Source organism: Mesocricetus auratus, unplaced genomic scaffold, assembly GCF_017639785.1.
Source record: "Mesocricetus auratus isolate SY011 unplaced genomic scaffold, BCM_Maur_2.0 Super-Scaffold_100691, whole genome shotgun sequence".
NCBI classification, from domain to species: domain Eukaryota; kingdom Metazoa; phylum Chordata; class Mammalia; order Rodentia; family Cricetidae; genus Mesocricetus; species Mesocricetus auratus.
The window spans coordinates 48,375,693-48,403,210 of NW_024429267.1; the positions used below are offsets into that span (position 1 = coordinate 48,375,693).

Here is a 27,518-nt window from a genome sequence, read left to right on the forward strand (position 1 = left end):
CTTATTGGGCAACAGGGCGGGGCCAGTCCTGTGAGGTCACCCAGCATAGATAAATGTCCCCAGGAGGGGTACAGAAGCCAGGCTTGTTCTCTAGGTCCCCCAAGACCACAGGCATGAGGCTGCTCATCCTTGCCTTGCTGTTTCTTGAGGCCCTTGGTGAGTACAGGTGCCAGGGGATGTCATCATCTGGGAAGGTGGGCTTCCCTATCCCTGCCTCTGCCTGCAGGCACCTCAAACTCTTACCTAACGGTTTGGACACACGAGTCCTCATGCCTGTATTCAGGAAGGTGGTCAGGCTACGGGCACAGTCCTGGCTGCCCCTGTCTGGAGTGGGGACAGGAGCCTACCTCACTGACTCAGGACAGGGTTATGCTTAGAGCTACTCAGACCTTCCCAGAGAACCTCTGGAGATGCTGTCCCCTTGTGTCCTGTCTTTCCAGAACTTCCAGCACCAAATGTACTGTTCTGCTTAGGGAGGAATGTAAGGCTCAGAGAGGGTGAACTGTTTGCTTAAGACACACAGGGGACCTGAGTCTAGATACTAGCTTCTGCAAGGACTGTGCCACTGTGGCACAGCATTGCCATCCTGACCCTCGATTTCTTCATTTTAAAAATGATATGGCATGAGACCCAGGCCTGCTTCAGGGAGTACTTGTCAGCTGTAGTGGTGGTACCCAACCCCATCAGGACATACCTGGCTACCGAGGGAATGCCCACCTCCTTCAGGGAATGCTGAGCCCATCTTCAACTGCAGTACAGGCCTGCAGAGGGCTGGGAAGGAGCGTGTCACGTTTGTGGGGTGGAAAACTAGGGATGGCATAGTCTTTTGGTCACTGAGCCTTTTATTCACCCTGGCTACACCTCCCGGCTGGGGATGGAGCCCCCCCCCTCCTCCACTGGCTTCTTGCCTTCCTTGTGCCACTCCCGACTGGAGACGCAGTTCCTTCTTTGTTGGCTCTTTTCAGGTCCATCGTTCACCCCTACCCTAGCTGCCCCAACTCCCTGTTCCTGCCCCTCTCCCTAACTCCAGTGCTGTGCCCTTATTGCACACAGACCATCCTTTCCCCTATAGAGTCTCTGGCCACGCCTTCTCCACTTAGTCAGTCGTTGTCAATCTACTCTACCCCTTCCGCAAGCAACCCTCCCATCTCCGTCCTCTCCTGTGAGTCCCGGCGTCACTGCCTCCAGAGAAGGCTTCCCTGCACCAGCACTGGGGAACTCCCCCTGCCATGGTCTGACCCTACGCCCTCTCTTAGTTAGCCCTGCTGCAGCTGTGCTCTGTATCTAACCCAGGAATCTTAAACAGGCAGACTAGCCCAGTGGTCAGCGGCGCTGGTGTCCAACTGCCTAGGTTCAAATTCCAGAGCCAACACTACTTGGCTGGGAAGTCATGTATGTCACTTGACAAAGCTATAAAACGCTTGGCTGTGTGGTGTTGACAGAAGCAACACTGAAGGGTGGATGAGGCTACTCCCTGGGTGCTTGCCACGGAGACTGAAGACCCAAGTTATAATCCCAGAACTCACACAATAGAACTACTAATTCGCTTTCTGTAAATTTACCTTTTCTGGTCAAGCATGGTGGTGCACACCTTTGATTCTAGCACTTAGGAGGCAGAGGCAGATCTCTGTGTGTTCAAGGCCAGCTGGTCTACATAGTTCCAGGACAGCCAAGGCTACATAGAGAGAGACCGTGTCTCAAAAAGAAAGAAAAAAAAAAAGAAAAAAGAAAAAGGAAAAAAGAAAACAAAGAGCCGTTCTGACCTTTCACATTAGCGAGTCATCTAATATTTTGTCTAGTATGTGGCTTCCCTCACCTAGAATAAATACTCATGTTATAGTATATATGTACTTCTTTCCATTTTATAGCTGAATAATGTTCCATTGAACAAATGTACATTTTGTTCAGCCATTCACTAGTGTTGGAATTTAGGTAGTCACACATTTATTTTTGTTAATTTGCTTTTTGGTATTCTAAATAATGCTACTATGAGTATTAATGCTAAATCTTTATGTAAATATGTGACTTGTTTTTGATTGTTTATTTTGGTTTTTCAAGACAGGGTTTCTCTGTTAACAGCTCTCTGCCTGTCCTGGAACTCTCTTTATAGACCAGACTGGCCTGGAAATCATAGAGATCTGCCTCCCCCTGTCTCCCTAGTGCTGGAATTAAAGGCATGCACCACCACGGCATGGCAGAAATCTGTGTTCTTATTTCTATGTGCAACTGTCAACCTGTTTCCCAAAGTGGCTACATCATTTCCCAGTCTCAGCAATGTATGGAGCTTCCCATATTTGCAACATTAAGATTCAGTTTGCACATAAGTAAAACATGAGCAAGTACAAGTCAATAAAATGATTTTTGGAGTGGACCATCTTTTGGAGGGCAGGAAACATGTTAGCCATAAGAAAGAAAATAAGCTAGGGGCTCTGTCACTGCTAACTTACTGCATTTCAGCCCTCTGGCCAGGACAGGGTCCCCTGTGGTTCCGCAGGCCTAGCTTAACTAGAGTAGAGTGGTTGAACGTGACCATGCAACAGGGCGGGAAGGAGGGCAGTGGCCACGGGTGGCGAGCTCCATCAGGTGGCGAGGAGGCCTTCTCCACAGACGCTGCTGGACTCCTAACTCCTTTCTCTTTCCTCCAGGACTCTGTCTGGCTAGGAGAGCAACCGTTAGATGGTGTGCCGTGTCAAGCTTCGAGGCACAAAAATGTTCCAGGTGGCAGAAGGCGATGAAAGGCGTGAGTGGCCAGCCTCTCAGTTGTGTCAAGAGATCCTCCACCAGTCGGTGCATCCAGGCCATTGTGGTAAGTCAATACCCCAACCCGAATACAGGAGAGCAAGGAGAGCAATGGAGTCCAACCAGAAACTCTCATCTCTGTCCCCTCTGCTTTATGTCCTGGGCATCTGTCATTTGGAAGCAGTCCTCACTCACAGGGACAGGTGTCTCTTGCTATTGAAAGAAAGACAGACTAACATTGAGAGACCTCCTATGGGGTCACTGGGATAATTTCACATTGTTTGTAAGAACAAAGTGGCAGCAGTCATATTGATGAACATGCGTTGTCTCCAAACCCTTGATAAATAAACCTGAGGAAGACAACGGAAGCCACATTTCCGTGTACTCTCTCTCACACACCGCATGCATCCCCAAGACTAACAACACACATGAAGCCAAACTCGGGATGAAGCATGTGGAACAAACAACTTTAAATACAGATGACTGCGACAGTGTGACCAAGGGGGACGGAAATGGACAGGTATACACAGAGGGCACACACAACTCCAGGAGTGAAAGCCCTGGGGCGCTTACTCCTCACAGCAAATGACCTCGGACCCGTACCATCATCTTCTAGGTAGGATGTGCGGACGGAAGCAAAGCTAACTCGTTCTGGAGCCCCAAAATACCACTGGCAGAGTTTGGTTTCTTTTCTCTTGAAGCATGTCCGGCCCACTTTCCTTTTCTTTGAGACAGGGTTTCTCTGTGTAGCCCTGGCTGTCCTGTAACTTGCTTTGTAGCCCAGGCTAGCCTTGAACTCACAGAGGGCTGCCCTGCCTCTTCCTCTGGACTGCTGGAATTACAGGCACGTGCCTCTACCGCCCGGTGTCTGGTCTATTTTCTTTCAGACAAATAAAGCTGACGCTATGACTCTCGATGGTGGTACGATGTTCGATGCAGGGATGCCCCCCTACAAACTGCGACCTATGGCAGCTGAAGTCTATGGAACCCAAGAAAGTGAGTTCTTCCTAGGAACTCTGAAACTGGTGTCTGTGTTGTGGCTGTGGACCAGGCTCTGTGGAGTCAGAATGGATGAGCACTAAGAGGCTGACCCAGTCAGCATCACACATTGGGGAACTGGGTCTCTGGACTCTTGATGAAGACAGATCCTCCTGATACATGTGTCCCCTTCCTTAGGGGGCTCCGGTGGAGTGGTTTGTTCTCTCTCAACCGGGCTTAGCCCTGTCCCTTCCCTCTATTCCATTACAGAACCCCGGACTCACTATTACGCTGTAGCGGTTGTGAAGAAAAGCAGTAACTTTCATTTGAACCAACTACAAGGTCTGAGGTCCTGCCACACGGGCCTTGGCAGGAGTGCTGGGTGGAATGTCCCCATAGGGATACTTCGTCCATTCCTGAATTGGGACGGGCCACCTGCATCCCTTGAGGAAGGTAAAAAGGCCTGGGGGACCTGGGTGGTCTCAGGCGGGAGTTTCCGTTCTCATTGTAGACACAGGCCACTTTGGGATGGGTGTGCATATGGGATGGGTCCAAGGTTGAACAGAGGTTTTGCTGAGCAACTAGAAACAGGGGTCACCACACCTATAGCTTTGGGAGATGCCAGTGAGTATTCTCTGGACAAAGACGCATGTCTGAGTTCTGTCCTGTCCTGCAGGAAGGAGGAAGAGGAATTGAAGTGTTAGTCTAAATAATCTCAGACAATAAAATCCAGGCGTCAGATATCAACGTGAAAACCTGGAAGAGCACAGAGGCAGAGGAAAAGCCTTTAGTTGCTTCTTACCTGTCTTGTCCCTGAGTGCAAAAGGGTCTGAGATCCTGTCTAACCCCCATCACTTCCCGTTTCCATCTCCTGATTGTTGGGGTGGGAGGCATGAGCCAGGAATGCTGGGATTGCAGGCAGAACATGAAATGTCACACAGTAGGGAATCTGCCTGTGAGGGCCACTGCTGGGAGACAGGGCTGCCGTGGCTGTGACTGGCTCGTAGTCTGTGGCTCACTTTTCTGTGTTTGGCAGCGGTGTCCAAGTTCTTCTCGATGAGTTGTGTTCCTGGTGCCGACAAGAATCGCTTTCCCAACCTGTGTAGCTTGTGTGCAGGCACAGGAGCAAACAAATGTGCCTCTTCTCGGGAGGAACCCTACTCTGGTTACGCAGGCGCCTTCAAGTGAGTGATACCCTGTCTCCTCACCCCAGCAGTGGGTCCATGGCCACACAGCCCCAGGGCAGGGTGCCATTCCCCGCCCCCAGCCCCATTAGCGCACAGCCTGCTGGGTGCGGGTTCTTCCACTGCTGAGCAGAACCTGAGTCCTAGGAGAGCGTGACCTCCGGCTGACTCATTCTCCCAGCCCCAGGGCTAGCGATCCAAAGTCTTTAACTGCCGTCATCTCGCTTCACAGGTGTCTGAGAGACAACGTTGGGGATGTGGCTTTTACCAGGGGAAGCACAATATTAGGTAAGGACAAGGGAGAAGCTATGGGTGCCGCCTCCATTCTCAATTCTGATGTGCAGGTCACCGGAGCCCTCAGTTCCCAGCCACAGGGTCCAGCTCTTATTTCAAGCTTCTTTTATAATATACTCCACAAATTAATTTCTATTTTATGTGCGTGGTTGTTTTGCCCGAATGTCTGTCTGTTCGCCAGGTGAATGTCTGGTGCCTTAGGAAGCCAGAAGAGGGTGTCAGATCCCTTGGAACCGGAGTGGGTTGTGAGCCACTGTGTGGGTCCTGGGAATCAAACCCAGGTCCTCTGGAAGAGCAGCCGGCTCTCCTGCCCCACCTCATGCCCTTGAAGCCTCTCTCTCCTCCCCCCATTCTCCTTCCCCTCAGACACTCCCACCAAAGAGCTTGCCGTGTCTTCTCCAAGATGTACATGGCTTTACAGGATGAGCTCCACCGGCTTGTGTCTCTGGGTTCTAAGTCCATACACGTTTCACTGAACGCTAGAAGCTACGCTGCCCCCAAAGTTTTCCACTCAGCATTGAGGGCCGGAGAGTGATCCATGGTTTTAATATACAGGCAACTCAGTGGTTCTGACAGTAGAGGAATGGTCCGTGGAACACGTCCGCCATATTTTACCTCTCTACCACTCTAATGATGGACAGCCTGGGGCATTGTCCTCCTGTCTGCCACACGCGGTCATGTGTCTTTCTTCTTACTGTGCTGTCCCAGGATATCCATTATGGACATGATTGCTAGGTGTGGACAGGCTGACCAGGATGACCCCAGACAGGTCATCGTAGTCCTAGGACCCTCAGGGACAGCCCTACCCCCGAAATCCCAGAATCCCCAGAGAAGCCTAGCACAGTGGTGCACGCCTTCAATTCCAGCACTCAGAGGGCACAGTGCTGGGAATTCTTTTGTTGAACTTTAACTGGGATTGCATGAAATTTAAATTGATCCGTGAAAAAAATTAACTTACTTATAATAATATTAAGTTGAGTAGTCTATGACAATAATGTGGCTTCTCTCCTTTTGATTTTTTTTTCCTCTTTTTAAAATGAGGCTGAACATACATAGCACAGCCTGCTGGCCTTGCATTCCAAACATAGCTGAAGATAGCCTTGAACTCCTGAGCCAAGTGCTGGCATTACAGGCATGTGCCATAATGCCAGGCTTATATAGCTTTAAAAATATCATTTGATGAGCTGTACTTTTTTTTTTTTACTGTGGATCATGTACAGCTTTGAGTCGGATTACCTTTATTCAGTATAAATTAGTTGCTGTAGCACCCAATTCTGCACTAGTTTATGTTTCGTCATTGCTAAAGATCACTGGGTGTCATCGGTTGACCCTGTAATATTTCGCCTTCTGATCTCTCTTTTAGTTTTATTACTGTGCCGTCGGCTTCATAAGTCTCTCTCTCTCCCTTTTTCTCCCCCTCTTTCTTTCCCGCCCTCCCATTGAGCTATATCCCAAGCACCTGTCATTTTTCCCTTTTTACTTGAAACAGGACAGCATTTGTGTGTGTGAGAGAGACAGAGAGAGAGAGAGAGAGAGAGAGAGAGAGAGAGAGAGAGAGAGAGAGAGAGAGAGAGAGAGAGAGAGAGTACCATGACATCTGACTTATCGGGCCCCCTGTAATGTCCTTTTTGTCAGAGGCTGTGGGGACCTTGATGGAACTCAGTCTGCCTCCTTGAATCATGGAAGCAGCTGCTTCAGGACTCAGGGCTGAGCTTAGCATGCCTGGGGACTTTCTGGAGACGTCTTTTTACCTTTCTGAGCATCCGGAAGCAAGCCTGTCTTTTTGATTCAGTTTTGTCAGCTCTGTGACCAGAACTCCGTGGGGGAGAAGGGGAACCACAGCTCGTGGTCACGGCGAAGCGTTGGCTCACCTTTCCACCCCTCCCTTCCTCCCAGAGGAGCTGCCCGATAAAGCCGAAAGGGACCAGTACAAGCTGCTCTGCCCAGACAACACCTGGAGGCCAGTGGAGGAGTTCAAGGAGTGCCACCTGGCCCAAGTCCCCTCTCATGCTGTGGTGGCCCGAAGTGTGAAGGGCAAGGAAGATGCTATCTGGGAGCTTCTCAGCCAGGCACAGGTAACCCACCCCAGGCCCCAGGTAACCCACCCCAGCCCCCAGGCCTGCTTACGTTCCCTAACTTCTGCAGCACAGAGAGCTCTTTATCCTAGGGACCATGCACCGACTCTCCTCTGGACAACAGAAACACTGGAACCTCCTCCAGTGTCAGCCTCTGGCAGGCTCTCCTGGGCTCGAGCAGTAGCAGGGGCAGGGGACGAGATGATACTGTCAGGTCTTTGAGGACCTTGGGATAAACCAGTTTTCCAGGGAGTAAGCTATAGGTGAGCTTGTGTCTCTGCAATGGGAAGAGGCGCTGTGAGAAGCGATGCCAGCTATGCCTCCTGCTCCATTAGGATTATCCTCAAGCCCCGGGTAGCTGTTGCCCAGTTCCTTTCTGCCTACTGCTAATGACCGTAATTGTACTTTTCCTCCAACAGGAGAAGTTTGGAAAGAACAAAGCATCAGAATTCCAGCTCTTCGCCTCTCCTGAGGGGCAGAAAGACCTGCTGTTCAAGGACTCTACCATCGGGTTTTCAAGGGTTCCCCCGAAGGTAGATGTTGGCCTCTACCTGACCTTCAACTATATCACATCCATCCAGAACCTGAGGAAAAGTAAGTGAACCCCAGGCAGAGACCCAAGGGCACCCCAGGCAGGCAGGAAACTGGGTGAGCTCTGCTCTGCGGCTGTCTCTCCTCCACTGGTGCGACTGACACACATCCACATGTCTTCTGTCAATCAAGTCAAGGGTGTTGTCTCCAAAAACTGTCACAGACACTGGGTTAATGTTTCCATATTCTTCTGTGTATGTCAGGGTCCCAAGACCCCTTATTGAGTGAGAAACAGAGACATGAGCCAAGAAAGCCAGCATCTGGGGGGATTACTCCAGAGGCCAGGTGGGGCGTCCCTTGTGTTCTGGGATTTGAACTTGCCTGAGGAGATTACATGGACTGAGTGAATTTGGCCATGTTTATCCTACTACTGGGGACTTAGAGATGGAGTCTGAGTGAACCAGGAGGCTAGGCTGTGGTACGTGACGGTGACTGTGGCCTTATGGGTGATCAGGACCAAGTCCCCAAAGCCAGCTCTTGGGGTATGCACTAGTTTCCAAGTCATGGAGCTTTTATTCTGAGGGCTAGGAAAATGAGCACACAGAACATGGCTACACTACGGCCTGATGGATGATGGGAAGCCCACCAGAAGAGCAGGAGTGAGAAATGTAGGACCCTCCATTAAGGCCTGGAGAGGCTTTGGGAGCGGTGATGTGGGGAAGGGAAGAGTGAATGGGTCCCACACAGATTCTTCTATCTCAGAAGATCCGGGCAGGAGCCTGAAACCCAGGAAGGACGGGGGCGGCAATGAGGCGGTGCCTAAGTGTTGCTCACCGTTGTCTCTCCCCACAGGTGAGCAGGATGTGGCAGCTGCACGTGCCCGGGTCACGTGGTGTGCAGTGGGCAGCGAGGAGAAGCGCAAGTGTGACCAGTGGAGCAGAGTGAGCAACGGCAGGGTGACCTGCACCTCATTCCCCACCACGGACGACTGCATCACCTCAATCATGGTAAGGAGCCGGGTCGCCTGCGTGTGGGCAGTGGGCTTCTGGGGCACAGGCCATGGCCATCTGCTCACAGTGAGGCCGGTCACCCAAGAGGAACGCCCACAGAGGCTGGTCTTGGCCTCACACATGTACATGGGCGGCATGAAGGAGCTCCTTCAAGGTTTGAAACGCAATCCGTTGTGGAATTTCTACCCTTTTCATTAGTTTAGGGCTATTGGGGTAATTTAGAAAATAGGAGTAGCTTTGCATCTCTCTCTCTCCCTCCCTCCCTCCCTCTCTCTCTCTCTCTCTCTCTCTCTCTCTCTCTCTCTCTCTCTCTCTCTCACACACACACACACACACAAACGACCTGTATGTAGCTTCATACAGAGATATCTCCAATAAGAGTTTTGAAATTCCCCATTCCAGGTTCCTCTGTATGTGTAGCCTAGAGCAATTCTGGATTGTATGGATTATATACTTTGATCCATTTTTAAAATACACAGTATATTATGGATATTTCCCCACATCAATACTTAGTCTTGGAAAATTTACAGAGATCCACCTGCCTCTGCCTCCCTAGTGCTGCGATTAAAGGCGGGCACCAACCACTGTCCAGCAGGAAACATTTTTCAGTGTTTATTTTATGTGTATGTGTGAGTGCAAGCGTGTATGTATGGGAACCACGTTCATGTAGTGCCCTTGGAGGCCAGAAGAGGGCGTAGGGTCCCTGGAACTAGAGTTATAGACAATTGTGAGCTGCCACGTTGCTGCTGGAACTGCACTCAGGTCCTCAGGAAGAGCAGCAGGACCTTTAACTGCAGAGCAAATCTCCAGCCCCCTCTGATCATTTTTAATGTAGTTGTAAAAAAAAAATGGCGACTGGACAAAGGAGCTTTGCAACCTTGATCCGTGTTTCTGTACTGGGTTGTGGCTTGTACATTCTAGTCGCCAGTCAATTTGATTAGCCAACTAACTTCTGGGCACCACTTTGTGTTGTGCTAATAAGCAGAAGTTAGCTGAGAGCAGTTATTCTCGCCGTGCTTTCAATGAATGAGGCTGGTTCAGAAAGGAGTCACACAGGAGTGCTTGAGTACAGGAAGTCAGACAGTGTTTCAAGTGTGTGGGTGTCATCACCAAGACATGGGACTGGAGGAGCACTGAGAGTGCCTGTGCTATATCCTTGGGGCGTTTGGTTTAGACAGTGTGTGGCTTGAGGCCGTCCCTCAGGGCTGTGAAGACAGCAGGACGGAAGATGGCTTTCCATAGCGTGCATGACCTACTCTGTCTCTACAGAAAGGAGATGCTGATGCCATGAGCTTGGATGGAGGGTACATCTACACCGCAGGCAAGTGTGGTTTAGTGCCTGTGCTGGCGGAGAACCAGAGTAAGTAGAGTTGATGTCTCGTCTGGGTTGCTCCATATGAGGTTGGTGTGGGCGTGGGGAGGTGTGACACCACTCCCTAGACCCCGGGAGACGGGTGAGACAACCAGAAGGATAAGTGAAAGGGGCTTTGTAATTCACTTTGCCGCCCCGTCCCCCAAACTGACAAATCATGGGCAGTTTACTTCTTGATGACAACAAAAACACTTTTTGAGACTGTGAGACGACTCAGTGGGTAAAGGCGCTTGCTGCCAAACCCGAGGACCCGAGTTCAATGCCCAGGACCCGCATGGTAGAAGGAAATGATTCCCACAAAGTGTGTTCTAACCTCCACACATTCGCCACACATATCATGGGCACCTGCACACACACACACACACACACGCACACACACACACACATACACACACACACACACAGAGAGAGAGAGAGAGAGAGAGAGAGAGAGAGAGAGAGAGAGAGAGAGAGAGAGAGAAGTATACAAGTAAACAATTCAGTAACACTTTACAAATAGCACCCAGGTACTAGCACCCAGGAGTCAGCAAGCCTCAGAGGTCACCTTGTGCCTTACTGCCACCACACTTCCTAAGAGCAGTGACTCCTGATTTCCAAACACACAGCCGCCTCGCCTCTCATTTAAACTGAGAGAAAATGGATTGCATGTCTTGCTTAGGATTATTTTTTGTGGCATTCACCCACATAAATGTGTGGCTGTTGATTATTCAGTCTCATAGTCCCATAATATTCTACTGTGTGACTCTACCACAATTCTTCACCATTGTCCTTGTGGATGGCATTTGGGTAATTTCCATTCGATGGTTACTATGAATAATACCGCTATAGTCAGCCATGTGTTTGTCCATGACGGAAATGTATGTTTATTTCTCCTGCATTGCAGAGCCGAGTCATTCTCTTCGAATTTGATCTTGTATTGTGAGGATTTAAAAGTTTGTGGCTTCTCAGTAACTCTGGGTATTCACTGATGTTCCGCTTGTCTTTGTTCTTCCAGAATCCTCCGAAAGCACTGGCTCTGATTGTGTGGATAGGCCAGCAGAAGGTGAGTCAGGGAGAGGCAGTGGGAACCTTAACCTAATCCCTGAAAGAGGCCGAGTCTGGGAACCATCACTGACAGATAATTCATGAGGAATAATTATAATTAATGTTTGTACGAACCTTTGAACTTGGTGGGGGAACTTCCATGTGGTCACTCAGTGCAGGGTTATGTGGAAACAGAAATGTTACTCCCCCATTCTAGGCTTTTGAGGAAATAGTGGCCTGGAGAATTTCCCAGGGCCTTGGATCTCATAGCTACAGCTCTCACCCAGAACTACAGACGATGCTGGCTTTGAAGCAGGACTTCTGGCATCACCGAGCCCAGGGCCCTGCGCGCTGTCCCCAGCCGCTCGCCAGAGTGGAAGCTTGCTAAGCACTTGTCCTGGGGGGGGTCAGATACTTTGACAGGAGGAGGACTCAATCATGCTAACTTCCTCACTATGCTGGGTTGGTTGCACTCAGCTCTGGGTGGTCCCTGAGTGCATGTCCCAGCATTCATGCAGCAGCTGACCTAGTGGTCACCGCTGCTCTTGCCTGCTGCAGTTGCAGGTGGTGATTCGTGCATTGTTAAGGCCACTGTCACTGTTCTGTATCTGTGCCCACAGGTAAAGGCTTATGGCTCAGCAACATCGTGGGGCTGGTTGGGGAATAGTCCTCTATAATCTCTTTTTTCTGTAATTACTTTTTAAGATCAATTTTTCATACTGCTTTATTTTATAGCTCAGACCAGTCTTTCCTTCCTTCCTTCCTTGCTTCCTTCCTTCCTTCCTTCCTCCCTTCCTTCCTTCTTTCCTGTCTGTCTTCCTAACAATGGCCAAAAATCCACGGCATCTAAACTGTTGCTTTTCAGCCTGGATTAGAGATACCACTAGAACCCATTGCACCCTGGAGGTTAAGATTGCCTCTCTGTCACCTGTTGCACAGGGTACTTTGCTGTAGCGGCAGTTAGAAAGCAAGATACTGGCTTCAGCTGGAGCTCTGTGAGAGGCAAGAAATCCTGCCACACTGCCGTGGACAGGACCGCAGGCTGGAACATCCCTGTAGGCCTGCTCGTCAACCAGACCAAATCCTGCAAATTTGGTGAGGATGGGGAGCGTCTCCTGAGAGGGCCATCCTGGTGAGGGAGTGAGTACTTGAGGCTGTGGAGCCTCTGGGAAGGGAGGGGATAGGAGATTTGCTGCCTGGGTGTGGCTTGCTCATCTGTTTTGGAATAATTAGGTTCTCCTGTGGTCACCTCATGGAGCCCTGGGTGCCTAGACTGTTTCCTACAGAACAGTTCTTAACTCCCCCCCCGCCAATTCTACCTCACCCCTATGAGTTCCAGATCTCAGCATCAGCCTGCTCCTCTTCTCTGTGTCCTAAGAATGGCTATGGGCCCAGAGAAGCACACACTTTACTTCTTGGTGTCCCTTGTATCTCACTAAATTCCTCTTAGAGCCCAGCCTATTTCTGGAGCTTGGTATTCCATGCCTGTGGTCACCTCATGGAGCCCTGGATGCCAGGACGCATGCCATCTCTTGGGCATGGACCTCGTTGTATTATGATCAGGTCTTAGGTTCTGGTTGGGGCATGTTTGGGGCACGTGGTTACTCTTCTTGTCAATCATCAGTGCCCCCCCCCCAGTCACAGAACAGTTGCTGCCATGAAGTGTGAAGCTCGGCCTTCCAGAGAGTGACATACTGTGGCTCTTCCTGCAGCAGAGGCTTCAGGAGTTTGACAGAAGAGACCCTCGCTCAGGGGACAGGGCCTTTGTGTCACCTCTATTTCCTCTTTTCTTGGGTACTTTTAGGTTAGGTCAAGCTGAAAGGAACAGAAACTCTCCAAATGCCAGAGGCTTAAGCAAGATGGGTGTGTATTTCTCTCTCACATAAGAGAAGTCCAGAAGTGTTGTTAAGAGCTAGTACAGTGATAGCATAATCTTGGGAGTCTGGGCCTTAAGCATCCCATTATTCTCTCGGATGTGGCTGGCCCAGTACCTATTTCCACCTTGCACGTGCAGAGTGATTAAAAAGAGGGAGAGACGGGACAATGGCGTGTGCCCCCCTCCTTCGTGTGTGTGTGTGTGTGTGTGTGTGTGTGTGTGTGTGTGTGTGCATGAATGCCAGAGGACAACCTTGGTGTCATATTCACGAACAAGGTCTCCCACTGGCCCAGAACCTACCAATTACGCTAGCGTGTCACAGGGAGCCTCCTGTCTACCTCTCCAGGACTGGAATCGTGAAATCATGCTGACACAGACACTTTTTTTGGTTCTGGCAATGGAACTCAGGTCCTCATGCTTTTATGGCAAACACTTTATGGACTGAATCTTCTTCCCAGTCCATGCCACCCCCAACAACATGGTTATCATTTATTAAGCCTCCATAGTACATTTAGTGATTAGAACAATGTCGTATATGAAGAACATTATTACAAATGACCATTTTTAATTAAAATATGTTCAATCTTACGAGTTAACAGCTAGCTGAATTGTTAATAATCAGATGTGTCTTTTGCAATCATAAGTCTGGTAAGATAGCTTGAGTTTTCTTTTTTATGTGCATTGGTGTTTTGCTTGCATGAGGGTGTGGGTACCATGAAACTAGAGTTACAGGCAGCTGTGAGATGCCATGTGGGTGCTGGGAATTGAACCTGGGTCCTCTGGAAGAGCAGCCCATGTTCCTAACCACTGCTCTATCTCTCCAGTCCCTTAGCTTGAGTTTTTCTAATGTAGGCAAAACCACAATAAAACAGACATTTCCAAATGTTTTAGTGTATATAGAGAAAACCCATGCCTTTTAGGAATGTTTCCAAAAAAAAAAAAAAAAAAAGAGTGTTTCCAGAGATTTGGCACCCAGCACTCCTGAACATGTCATTATATCTAGTATCATAGATGTACCCAGCCACAGGGATGTACCAGCCACGGGGGTGTGCCAGCCACAAGGGTGTGTCAGTCACAGGGGTGTGTCAGCCACAGGGGTGTGTCAGTCACAGGGGTGTACCCAACCACAGGGGTGTACCCAACCACAGGGGTGTACCAGCCACAGGGGTGTGCCAGCCACAGGGGTGTACCCAGCCACAGGGGTGTGCCAGTCACAGGGGTGTGTCAGTCACAGGGGTGTACCCAACCACAGGGGTGTACCCAACCACAGGGGTGTGCCAGCCACAGGGGTGTACCCAACCACAGGGGTGTACCCAACCACAGGGGTGTACCAGCCACAGGGGTGTGCCAGTCACAGGGGTGTGCCAGCCACAGGGGTGTACCCAGCCACAGGGGTGTGCCAGTCACAGGGGTGTGTCAGTCACAGGGGTGTGTCAGTCACAGGGGTGTGTCAGCCACCGGCGTGTACCCAGCCAGGTGCCCAGGGTGAAGGCAAGGTTTCTATGTCTGATTTTAAAATGAAAATAAGAAGTTGGATTGTGGAACAGGTGGCCAGCAGGGGGCGCTCTGCTGCAGAGGGGCCACTGGCCGCCATGGTGTTGAGCAGTTTCCACTACAGGGCTGTGACGACAGGACCCTCTGTGTGACTCTCCGAAGCACCAGGAATATCCTGTCCATGCCTGCAGTCCGAAGCTTTTCTGGTTTCCAGTGGGTCTTCGGTTGGCGGTGGAATGTCATTCCGTGATGATGAGTGTCCTACCTCCCCTGTCTATATAATGAGCTGAAGCAGCGCTGTGCCTTGCGCGCTGGGTAAAGACTTTATGCTGACTCTGGTCAGAAGCACTAACTAGCATCTTCTTCCTTCTGTCCAGACGAGTTCTTCAGTCAAAGCTGTGCCCCTGGGGCTGACCCCAAATCCAATCTGTGTGCTCTGTGTATTGGTGATGAGAAAGGTGAAAATAAGTGTGCCGCCAACAGCAATGAGAGATACCACGGCTACACGGGGGCTTTAAGGTGAGCGTGGCCTTAAAGGTGAGCGGGGCGGAGTCAAGTGGGCAGCAGGGGAAAGAGGCTCCTATAGTACCTGACAGCCCAGGGAGTGGAGGTTAGATGGCAGGGCTGCAGGGGCTCGGCTTACCCATGTGGAGCCTCAGTGTTCGCAAAGTCAACAGGTAGAGAGTGTCAGTGTTTCATGGGGTGATTTTAGTAACCACCACCCTCCCCCTCACTCGGGTCATCATTACAGATTATTCAGATTATTTATTTATTTTTATTTTATGTACATTGGTATTTTGCCATGAGTGTCAGGTCCCCTGGAACTGGAGTTACAGACAGTTGTGAGCTGCCACGTGAGTGCTGGGAATTGAACTCAGGACTTCTGGAAGAACAGTCAGTGCTCTTAACCACTGAGCCATCTCTCCAGCCCCTCGTCACTGCATCCTATGCGTTCACTTTCTCCTTGTCTTTGACCTTAAAGGGGCTGGAGAGGTGGCTCAGCAGCTGAGTGCTTGCTGCTCTTGCAGAGGAACTGAGTTCAGTTCCAGGACCCCTACCAGGTGGCTCACTGCTCCAGGGATCCAGTGCCCTTCTCTGGCGTCCACGGGTACCCCACACACGTGCGCATATTCACACACAGACACGCATACACATAAACAGAAAAGGTAGCAGGGCAATGGTGGCTCACATCTTTAATCCCGGCACTTGGGAGGCAGAGGCAAGTGGGTCTCTGTGAGTTCAAGGCCAGCCTGGTCTACGGAGTGAGTTCCAAGAGAGCCAGGTTCACTAACATAGAAAAAAATCCTGTCTCAAAAGGCAAAGCAAAACAAAAAAATAGCAAAAGAACAACCAAAAATTTTAATAGGTCTTTTGTTTTAAAGAATGACAAGGAGAAAGACATCTTGCAGTGTTATTTTCCAACAGTAATATCAAGAATTAGCTTTCAGATTTCATCCGTTTTAAGTGTTGCATGGATCACATTTATTGGGGTACTGATCTCATGGCCCTGTGTAGGGTGTGATGGTAAAGACTCCTCCCCACGTCCCTTATTTCTTTGCCAAGAGTGTGCTTTACCACTAGATGGTGTCACAGATCCTCAGATGATAATAGTCAAACTGGACTTTGAGCCTTTAAACATAAATTTGATATTTTTGTTCCCATGAAACAATGACAATTTTGCTATATCTGGATGATTTGTAAACATTGATTTTTTAAAAAAGATTTATTTATTTATTATGTATAGAGAGAAGCCTTTTCCTTTCCAACCGCTTTGGTTTTTCCCCACCAGTCGCCTGGGCTCTGCCTCGGTGTAGTCCCCAAATAACACACAAGATGCTGTATTAATTATGAGCTGTTGGCCTTGCTTGTTTCTTACTGGCTAGTTCTGACTTAAGTATTTACTCCATAATTGTTAATCTAAGTATTTCTCTTACTGGAGAAAAGTTTCCGGGCTTCTTACCCCTATAGCGGTGACATCTTGACTCCCTGTGTTTCTCCTACCCAGAGTCCTCCTGGACTCCTAGTCCCACCTATCTTGCTTCCCTATTGGCCAACAATGCTTTATTGACATATACACAGGATTTCCCCATCAATTATGTGCATTGGTGTTACAGACAGTTGTGGGCTGCCATGTGGGTGTGGGAATTGAACCTGGGTCCTCTGGAAGAACAGTCAGTGCTCTTAACCCCTGAGCCATCTTCCACTGATTTTTTTAAGTGTACGAAAATGTCCTTAAGGATTCACAAATAGAAAATCTACAGCTCAAATCCACTTAGAAATATTAAGTAGATAAGTTTGATAAGAGCCCAAGGGAGTCCAGTGACCCATTTTACTCAGACTCCCCCCATGATATTATTTCTCTGAAAATATCTGCACATCTGTGTTCCTGTTTATACTAAAAGACACTGTTTTGTCTTCTTCCCAGTTATATCTAGAATCCAGACCTGGGATATATAAAAAAATTCAAAAGCTAGAGCCAGGAGACTTGTTTTCTCTTATATCTATTTAAAATTTATTTAGGCTAACAGACAACATATTGGGTTTCATCGTGGCATCTTCAAATACACGTGGCATTATATTTTGTTCCCATTTGTTCCCTGCACTATGTGTGATTGCTTCTTTCTTCTCCAGCTCATGCCATTTTTGCTTCCCTATTATTCACGTTACTTTACTCTCTCTATTTCTCATCTTCTTTGCGATCTCTGCCATCCAGGGCTGGAGAGAGATGACTCAGCAGCTGAGAGTCCTGACTGCTCTTGCAGAGGACCTAGGCTTGACTCTCAGCATCCACATGGTGGCTCACAGCCTTCTTCTGGCCTTGAGAGGCATCAAGCATTCATGTGGCACAGACATTAAAGCAGACAGTCATTTTCTACAAGCATAATGATTTCCTTTTTCTTTAAACGTCCATCGTGAATATATAGCTTTTTTTTTTTTACGTGCTCATCTGTTAATGGACATCTTGGCTGCTTCCATTTCTTGGCTGCGGTGAACAGAGAAGCTATAAACATGGACACACAGATAATCTCTGTCCTTTGTGTGTATACCCAGGTGTGGTATAGCTGGGCTAGATGACGGTTTTAGTTTCGGGTTTGTAAGGAAGGTCCATAGCGGCTGCACAAGTTTCATTCTTGTATTCATAACTAGCATACAAATACTACTGGTTCTTAACCTCTAGCTTTCCAGTTTTTTTTTCTAACTTCCTGCTATGGTATAAAAACTAGCCTCTCACACTGTCACCTGTCTGTCCTTCTACTACATCAGCCACAAACTTTGCCTGTCTTAACTCCTGGATTCATCTTATGGATGCTTGCATTGCTATGACTACTCCAGCATCGTTTTCATATTAAATACGTGGCATAAGAGTGTGTGTCCCTAGCCAGGCACGGAGGTGCCTAGGAATGGGACTCACATCATCAGGTTTTTGAGGCAAGCGCTCTTCACCCACTGAGCCATCTCCTCTGCCCTGTTTTCATCCCAAGGGCTCTGAACTTCATTTCTCTATTGAATCCTCTCTATTGTATGAGGTTGGGCAGTTGGTGGACATTTCATTAAACTGTTCTGTCTGGGAAAACAATTGTTTTGCTGACAGTTTCTAGCCTCCTTTTGCTAACTTCTCTTTAAGCCTTGTGTGTTAAACCACGAACTCCTGCGGATCTCCATCTGGTTTTTCTACTGTTCATGAGCTGGTTTTTCACTTCCAGTTTCTGCAGAATTTACTTGGCTGAATAATCTTGTATCATTTTTAAAGCATTTTTATGGCGAGGACTTTTTACATTTATTTTAAAAAATACATTTATCTTATAAGTGTTTCATCTCCATGTATGTCTCCTTACTACTACCTACATGCCTGGTGCCCTCAGAGTCAAGAAGAGGAAGTCAGATCCCCTGGAACTGGAGTTATAGATGGTTGTGAGCCTCCATGTGGGTGCTGGGAATAGAACCTGAGTCCTCTGGAAGAGCAGTCAATGTTCTTAACCACTTAGCCATCCCTCATACCCCGTCTCCTTTTTGATTTTTTGAGACAGGGTTTCTCTGTGTAACAGTCCTGGCTGTCCTGGAACTTGATTTGTAGACCAGGCTGGCCTTAAACTCACTGAGATCCATCTGCCTCTAGACCCCCTTTTTTTTTTTTACTTCCTTTGTATATGGGTATTTCTTTTTTGGAACTTCCTTTAGTTGCTTCATGGATGCTTCATTTCTTTTACATTTTTAGTGATATTAAGTAAGTGTAGCTTGTGGAAAAAAATCCTCTTCCTTATATTGTCTCTGAATCTTGGGAGTATAATTCTTTTGGTATAGCCTTTTATGGTCTTCCTTCAAATAGCTGATGGCTTCAGCCTGTCTCCCCACATTTGAGAGTGAGGTGGGTGGGTGAGTTTTTGTTCTCTATCAGTTTTCCAGACTTGGTGGTACTGGACCTCATTGTAGGACTCCTGGTTTGTTTCATTTATTGTGAGCTCCTCACGTCAGAGTCTATGGATATATTCTTGACTTCATCAAATTCTCCTGCTAAAGAATCTGTCTGCTTCTTGGGAAGGATAGTCCTAATAACCTGCCTGGGTGGTGCGCAGGGACTGACTTCATCTTCCAGAATACAGACTTTTCAGTTTATTCCTTATGCGTGGTGACGGGGGACGTGGAGACAGAGGTCTTACTCTGCAGCGCAGGCTTGCTTCAAACTCACAGCCTCCGCTTCCAGAGTGCTGGGGTCATAGGAATGAGCTCTACCCAGCTCACCTTCTGATTTGTTTCTCTACGCGGTAATATCGTGAAGATTCAACCTTCCAAATGGATGGGGGGAGAGGGTTGCTGCAGGCGATGTGAGACACCTGTATTACACTCTACCCAGGCACCCTGCTCAGCCACTTTCAGTGATGCCTGGTGTTTCCAGTGGCTGAATCTTCCCGGAGCCCTGCGGGGCGCATCAGTCTTCCCCGAGCTTTGCCCCTCCCACCTTCTGTTGCAGAGTCCTTCCTTCCGTTAGGCCGGTGCCACTTGACCATTGTCTTTCCAGATTCCAAAGTTTTCATTTTTGCTTTCTCTTTCTTTTATAAATTTATGGGATAAAAAGTCTCACTGGTGTCACTTCATTGGGATTTTAGAAGCAGATAGATACACAGATGCTTCTAATCTGCCATCTTAAATTCCTGGAAATAGTTTCAACTTTTGCATGTTTACTTCCATGTTTTAGCCTTTGGAATGCTTGTCACAAATATTTATGAAAATTCTAATGGTTTCTCTCTTGTGGTGTATTTGTTTTGGGAAATATCGTAGGTGCCTGGCTGAGAAAGCGGGAGATGTTGCGTTTCTGAAGGACTCCACTGTTCTGCAGAACACTGATGGTAGGTGAAGGCGTTTCTCTTCCTCCTCCAAAGCAGTCTGTAGCACCCTGACACACCCTCATCTTTGGACTTTGTATTTGAGAAGATAGCATAACTATTTTCAGACCAGAAGAATTCCAAAATCCTTTCAATTTATTTATTTATGTTTGTTTTTGAGTCAGGGTCTCATTTTAACTCAGCCTGGAATTTACTATGTCCTTCACATGGGCCTTGAACTCATGGAAGTCTTTCTGTCTTAGCAAATTGAGTTCTGGGAATTATAGTAATGAACTACTCCTATTGGTAAATTCTAAAGACTCTACTGTAGTAGGCAGAATGGGGACATCTGTAGTGTCATGGTGACTTTGAAGCAATTCACAAACATGCCTATATACATATACAGATATATACACATTCACAAAGACATGCACACATCATACACATACACACATTCACACAGGTATATACACACATACACACATTCACACAGGTATATACACACATACACACATTCACACAGGTATATACACACATACACACATTCACCCATACATACACATACACACACAATATATATACTCACCTATATATACATTCACACAGACACACATATACACATTTATACATACATTCATACACATATTTACATATACATATTCAGACACACCACAAGCCATAGTTGGTAGCTCCTATGAAGAAACTGTCTAACTGTACCAGATGCAACAAGTATAGGCAGTAATAACAACTGAATGTATGTAAATAAAATTTCCTTTTCAAAAAAAGTAGCTAGAGGCCTTCCTTCAGCTTGGTCTAGAAACTCCTTGAGAGTCAGTGAGGAAAAAAACCACAGGAACGTGTAGGTTATGAAAGATAGTGTACCAGCCATTGTTTGAACAAAAACCTCCTCTTCCAGTCTCTGTATTGGGAAAACAAAGCTAGGTGTTCAAGTCCTGCGAGTCATTTGCTACTTTTCAAGTTACACTTCTCTCCTTAGGTCTCCTCAGACTCCCTCCCCTCCCCCTCCCCCTCCCCTCCCTCTCCCTCACCCTCTTCTCCCTCTCTATCCTCCTCTCCCTCTTCTCCCTCTCCCTCTCTCCCTCTCTCCCTCTCTCCCTCTCCCTCTCTCCCTCTCCCTCTCTCCCTCTCTCCCTCTCCCTTTTCTCCCTCTCCCTCTCTCCCTCTCCCTCTTGTTCAGTAAGATGTCAATCCAGCCCCTTCCTCCTTTCCCTCTCCCTGTCTGTTGTTCCTGGGTAGCCATGCTTGTGTTAGGAAAACTCTGAGTCAGAAATGATGAGCATTAAGTAGAGGAAATCCAGGAGGACAGTGAGGTGTTTCCCGAGGTGAGGACTCTGGGATGACAGTGAAGTGTTTCCCAAGGAAGGATTGTTAAGCACAGCTTGAATGACGAGTCTGTGCTTGCACACTCAGGCATACCTACACCTACACCTGGAATTTATGGCAGCCTGTGTGCTATTCAGGGATCAGACTGATGTTAAATGTAATTTGAAGGTTCTCGGGTACTTAATACCCATATTTGTTGGGATTAACTGAACACATTTGATAAATTAATGGAGTTCGCCGCTCTTTTCCATGTTTCACTGAAATAAGAGGGAAAGATTGTCTTTATTTGAAAGTCTGAGCTTGGAAATACTTTAGAATTGGAAACTTTTTCAACATTGCATATTTAACATGTGGGAAATCCTGCACTTAACCACATGTGATGAGTCACAGTCTGATTGCAGTCACTCTGGAAACACTATGCAATGTCACCTTCAGGTGACCACTGTACTTTGCATATGAAACATAACAGAATATTTTATTTTAGCATTGCCACCTCCACAATATTTCATCATGTGTATGTAAATGTTCTAAAATTTGAACAAATTCCAAAGCAAAAGTGTTTCTAGTACCAAACATTTGGAATAAAGGATACTCAGCGTGTTTTCTTTTTTGGAACTTACTGGAAAATATATGGATAGATGGAGTTCTTTTTAAAAGGAGGGAGCTGGGAAGATACATAGTAGGTAAAGTGCATGTCATGCAAGCATTAGGACCTGAGTTCAGAACCCCAGGACCCGTGTAAGAAGACAGATAAGGTGTCATGTGCCTGTAATCCCAGCTCTGGGAATGATGGGGGTAGAGATAGGTGGGTTCTGGGCCTTCCAGCCAGCCAATCTAGCTGAATCAATGAGCTCTGAGTTCAGTGCAAGACTGTCTCAAAAAATGAGTGAAGAAGTAATTGAGGAAAATATCCAGATGTCAACCTATGACCTCCACAAGCAAGCACACCCACACATATGTGTACATACACAAACAACACACACATACTGATACAAATACTTTAAAAAGGTCATTTAACAGCTTGATTGAGCTACAAGTGGAATATTACAGCATCCACCCATTGTCTTCTATGTACAATTTAGTGGCTCTGGCACACTCAGAGTGGTAACAGCCTCTAACACAATCCAACTCCACAATACTCATTTGAACAACGTGAAGAACCCTTTGCACCTGTTGGCAGGTCACTGTCTTGGTTTTTTCAATATCTACTTCCTGTCACCATGGCTTTGCCTGTCTCCATGAGTGCAATCATCATTTGTGGCCTTTTGTAGCTGGTTTCTTTCAACATAGCTTCATGATTTTGAGTGTCAGCCATGCTACCACATGTAAGAGCTTCACTTCCTTTGCTATTGAATAAGATCTTTTATATGGCTAAGCACTGATGCTTGGCAGATTTGTAGCCTTCATAGCTTGGGCAGGATCAAGCTTCATTTTGTCTCTTGCATATCACATATAGCTATAAATGATACAGTGTAGCATATGTGTTTTTCAAAAGAGTCATACCAATGCAGAAAGGATGGCTTGCCCAAGCAGGTTAGCCATGGCTAATGGCAGTTTTCTCTCACCAGGAAAGAACACTAATGAGTGGGCCAGGAACCTAAGACTGGAGGACTTTGAGCTGTTGTGCCTTGATGACACCCGGAAGCCTGTGACTGAGGCGAAGAACTGCCACCTAGCCATAGCACCAAACCACGCTGTGGTATCTCGGGTGGACAAGGCGGAGTACATTCAGGAGGTGATGATTGAGCAACAGGTATGGACCACCAGGGCCCCCAGAAGTTCTTCACTGTGTGGGCTCCTGTCAGGAGGTCCTCATCCATTTAAGCCTTTCATTTTAGCCCCTTTGCTTGGTTGACGGGGAGAGCATTCACTTGGTGCTGTGAGTCTTTCTAGGGGATCAACTAGACTCTTTGCTCCCGAACTTGACCTTGTGTCATGGCCCAGCGTCAGCTCTGACCTTTCCTTCCTGCTGCTTCCTTTCATGCCTCATATTAGAGAGCGGGCCGAGCAGACAGCGTTTATGGCGAAGTCCATAAAGCAGCGATCCCAGAGCGCACTCCATGTGCAGGAGACACGAGTCCTCACAGACAGGCAGCAGGAAAACCAGGAATATTAAACACGCAGGGTTGTATTTTCAGGGAAGAGATGTATAGCGTGTTTTCCACCAAGAAGGCTGGGAACTGATGTGGTCAATAGCCTGGTGACTTCGGTGCTATCTGCATGGCCAGGCCACACTGGCTCTCAGACTCTTCTGTTTATCTCAGTCAATGTATAGTGATATCCTCCCTAAGACTCTTGACAGGAACGTCGCATGCCGACTTCCTCAGTTAATCTATAAGCTGATCTTTATGGAAGATGTCACTTATACTTTACGAGAGTTTTCATGTACTCATCTCTTGAACTTCATTGTAAACATTGGATTGAGTTAGTTATCACCAGGAAGTTGTACTGCGCTTAAAAATGCCTGAAATAAACTATGCCATGTCAGAGTTTCCAAGTTTGAGCCAACAGTGGCTACTGAATCCTGTTGAACTGGACTTCCCTCTTGCTTCCCATGGACAGACACTGTGCTGGCCTTGGCCCTTGTAGAGACCTCCACATCCCTGGATTTAGGGCTGACTGTGTTCTGAGGTGCCCATGCTGGGCCTGGGTGTGCCTTTAGAGCCCAGCAGTCCTGGGTATGGAGAAGGAACTGTTGATGAGAGAGGCTGAGTGTCCTTTAGAGCCCAGCAGTCCTGGGTATGGAGAAGGAACTGTTGATGAGAGAGGCTGAGTGTCCTTTAGAGCCCAGCAGTCCTGGGTATGGAGAAGGAACTGTTGATGAGAGAGGCTGAGTGTCCTTTAGAGCCCAGCAGTCCTGGGTATGGAGAAGGAACTGTTGATGAGAGAGGCTGAGTGTCCTTTAGAGCCCAGCAGTCCTGGGTATGGAGAAGGAACTGTTGATGAGAGAGGCTGAGTGTCCTTTAGAGCCCAGCAGTCCTGGGTATGGAGAAGGAACTGTTGATGAGAGAGGCTGAGTGTCCTTTAGAGCCCAGCAGTCCTGGGTATGGAGAAGGAACTGTTGATGAGAGAGGCTGAGTGTCCTTTAGAGCCCAGCAGTCCTGGGTATGGAGAAGGAACTGTTGATGAGAGAGGCTGAATGCCCTGCAATGGTCAAGTTAAAGCACCAGAGTCCCCCTCAAAACGCCCCTTTGGACAGCTGGAATACTAGAGTGTTCTAGACGATCAGCTTTTAGGGGTGGTCTCAAAAAAAATCTTCATCCGCCTTCTAATCACCAGCAAGATGCTCTACAGGGCGCGATAACAGATTTAGTAGGCGGAGAGTTGTGGGAAGCAAGGACAGAGTTGGTGTGAAGCCTGGGCCCTGGCTGGAGTGCGCGTGCTCCCGGGAGCACGGGTAGGGCAGAGGCATGCCCCGCAGGAAAGGGAGCGCTGCTGCTTTTTGGCTCTGCTCTTTCCCCAGGATGAGAACCCTTGACTTTCCCTTCCTGACGCTCATCTCTTTTTTGACTACTCACAGACTGTTGGCTCTTTTGATACAGAAGCATTTTGGAAATGCTGGATCGAGGTGCCCCGGGGAGTTTTGCCTGTTCCGGTCTGAAACCAAAAATCTTCTGTTCAATGACAACACTGAGTGTCTGGCTAGGCTCCATGGCAAAACAACATATGAGAAGTACCTGGGAAAGGAGTATGTCACAGCCACCGCTAATCTGAAGCAGTGTTCAAGCTCCCGTGAGTGGATTCCAGATATAATTACTGAAGAACCCACATGGGAGAATGTAGCAGGCTTTCTTTTGGGTCACCAATCAGCTCCCAAATGATGACATGGAGACTTCTTATTAGTTGTGAATGCTTGGCCTTATCTTATGCTTGCTAGCTCTTATAACTTATTTTATTCTGTATGACCTACTTTTCCTGCTTCTTCTGTGTCTGGCTGACTGGGGACTGCCTGGCTGGTCCCAGGCATCTCCCTCTCTTTCTCCCTGTTTTCCTCCTCCTTCTCATCCTCCTCCTCCTCCTCCTCCCTCCCTCCCAACCTCCCTCCTCCCTTCCTCCCTCCCTCCCTCCCCCCTCTCTCTGTCTGTCTCTCTGTCTCTCTCTGTCTCTCCCCCCCTCTCGCCTAGATTCCTCCTCCTACTTATTCTCTGCTCATCAGCACCACCTATCCCTCTACTGCCTAGTAATTGGCCATTCATCTTTTTATTAGACCAATCAGGTGCCTTAGGCAGGCAAGGTGAAATAGCAACACATCTTCACATAATGAAACAAATGCAGCATAAAAAATGTAACACACCTTTATATAGTTAAAGTAATATTTCACAGCAGGAGAAGGTCAAGGTTTGAAATGCAGATTCCTTAAAAACTTAAAATGTAGAGCCAAAGAGATGGCTTAGGGGGTAAGAGCATCGACTGCTCACTTCCAAGCACCTGCCCATGCGGCAGCTCACAATGTCTGCAATTCCAGTTCCAGGGGATCTAACACTTCTGGTCTTTGTGGGTACCAGGCAAACATGTGGTACTCAGACATACAGGATGCAGGCAATGCACCCATACATAATAAATTCAAGTGTAGGAAAATGTGTAATTTGATCATGGAAAACTTTTTAGAAGAATGGCTGAAGATGTAGTGCAGTTAGTAGAGTATTTGCCTAGCATGCACAAAGCCGGCTTCAATTTCTAGCACTGTATAAATTAGGTGCAGTGGTGCACACCTGCAATCCCAGTACTTGAGAGGTAGCGGCAGGAGGATCAGATGTTCAAAATCATCCTCGGCTACATATGAAGATTGAAACCAGCCTGAGGTACATGAAACCATGTCTCAAAATCTGGTCCCCTGCACAGAGGCAGAGGCATGGCAGATCCAGGGGTAGGAGTAAAGAACCTCTTTGTTAGTCATTCTCAATTTAGGAGGATTCTGTCTCCAAAGGAGACATTTGGTCATTCCTGGAAACATTTTTGATGACCACAATTTAGTAGGTTCTGCTGGTACCAGGCAATTCAGGCTGGCTTGTTAGCAAGCAATGCATAGGATACCCCATCCTACAAAAAAAAAGTATCAGGTTCCCCAGGCTAACTGCACCGAGGTGAGGAGCCAAGCTCTGTATTGCGTGGCTTCTCAGGCTACTGTGTTGCAGATGTGGTTCATACTTGATCTAAGGCTATTGGATGAACCAGTGAACAGATAGCACTGTCGCCCATGCTCTACCCAGCTCACGGCATGGTGACTCACACACACCAGATGCTCAGCCAGTGCTCGCAGATGGAGGATAAGCAAATTGATTGTCCTTCACTTTAGGAGTCAGAGGACCACAAGCACCCTGCGAACCTGAGAGATGTGAACTGATTCACTTAGGGGAGGAGTCAAGTGCCCTTCAGGTCCTGTGTTCCCAGGAAGTCACAGTTGCTAGAAAAGGCCATAAAAAACACATGGAGGGATAAGCCAAGCCCTGACTCTTTGATTTATAGATTTGAAAAACCAATCTGTTCCTGAATGCCCTACTTTTTGTGTCTCACAGCACTGCTGGAAGCCTGCGCCTTCCTTACCCAGTGAAAACACCGAGCAAATGGCCGCGCCTTCCCAGGAAACTCAGCCTAGATCCATAGCTTCTTGGAGCCTTGCAGAAAGTGAGGTTTGATGATCATCAGTTCTTATAACTCCCTGCTGTCACTTTAGGTAGAAATAAAATGAGAAATAGTGTTGGTTTTCTTGTCACATGAAATGTCACTCATCATGTCTTGAACTTTATTTACGCTGAAATTGTGTGTCTGACCAAATGCCTGCGTACTTGGGAGTTTTCCAGGCCCAGCCCTCCCTTTGTCCTGAAGTTCTGGGCATGATGCCCACTGATCTGGAATCTGGGGACAAGCCAAGTGGCTATTTCTTTCCCAAGGAGATCTTGTTTGTGTATGTCCACCCAGATCATGTGTGCCTGTGTGTGTACATGTATGCACACCTCAGCATATTCATGTGAAGTTCAGAGAACAATCTTGGATGTCACTGCTCAGGGACCGTCTACCCCTTTCTCTTTTTGAAAGAGACTGTCCTAGTTTGCTTTCTATTGCTGGGATGAACACCATTACCCAAAGCAACTTGGGGAGGAAAGGGTTTATTTCATCTTGCAGTTTACGGTCAATTATGAAAGGAAACAAGGCCAGGAACCCAAAGCAGGAACCAAAGCAGGGACCATGGAGGAGTGCTGCTTACTAGCTTGCTCCCCACAGATTGCTCACTCTGTTTCTGACAGCACCCACGACTACCTACTGGGGAAGCACTGCC

At 47.8% G+C, this 27,518-nt stretch overlaps 1 protein-coding gene across 1 annotated transcript; it reads left to right on the forward strand.

Moving 5' to 3' along the window:
* Ltf (lactotransferrin) lies at positions 1 to 26,961 on the forward strand. The gene is made up of 17 exons (XM_040739819.1): positions 1 to 156; positions 2,646 to 2,806; positions 3,627 to 3,735; positions 3,988 to 4,170; positions 4,754 to 4,901; positions 5,134 to 5,189; positions 7,092 to 7,270; positions 7,690 to 7,864; positions 8,654 to 8,808; positions 10,081 to 10,171; positions 11,178 to 11,225; positions 12,146 to 12,301; positions 14,954 to 15,095; positions 19,854 to 19,921; positions 22,810 to 22,994; positions 24,784 to 24,973; positions 26,758 to 26,961. Exons 1-17 carry the CDS (start codon positions 54 to 56, stop codon positions 26,790 to 26,792), a joined length of 2,184 nt encoding a protein of 727 aa, XP_040595753.1. The 5' UTR covers positions 1 to 53; the 3' UTR covers positions 26,793 to 26,961.
* Positions 26,962 to 27,518: the final 557 nt, after the last annotated feature.

Excerpts from the sequence above, each read along its gene's own strand:
- Ltf (XM_040739819.1), top strand. The coding sequence starts at position 54 with ATGTCCCCAGGAGGGGTACAGAAGCCAGGCTTGTTCTCTAGGTCCCCC. Across the intron at positions 4,902-5,133 it reads GGTTACGCAGGCGCCTTCAA|GTGTCTGAGAGACAACGTTG; the intron begins GTGAGTGATACC and ends CTCGCTTCACAG. Across the intron at positions 15,096-19,853 it reads GGCTACACGGGGGCTTTAAG|GTGCCTGGCTGAGAAAGCGG; the intron begins GTGAGCGTGGCC and ends GAAATATCGTAG.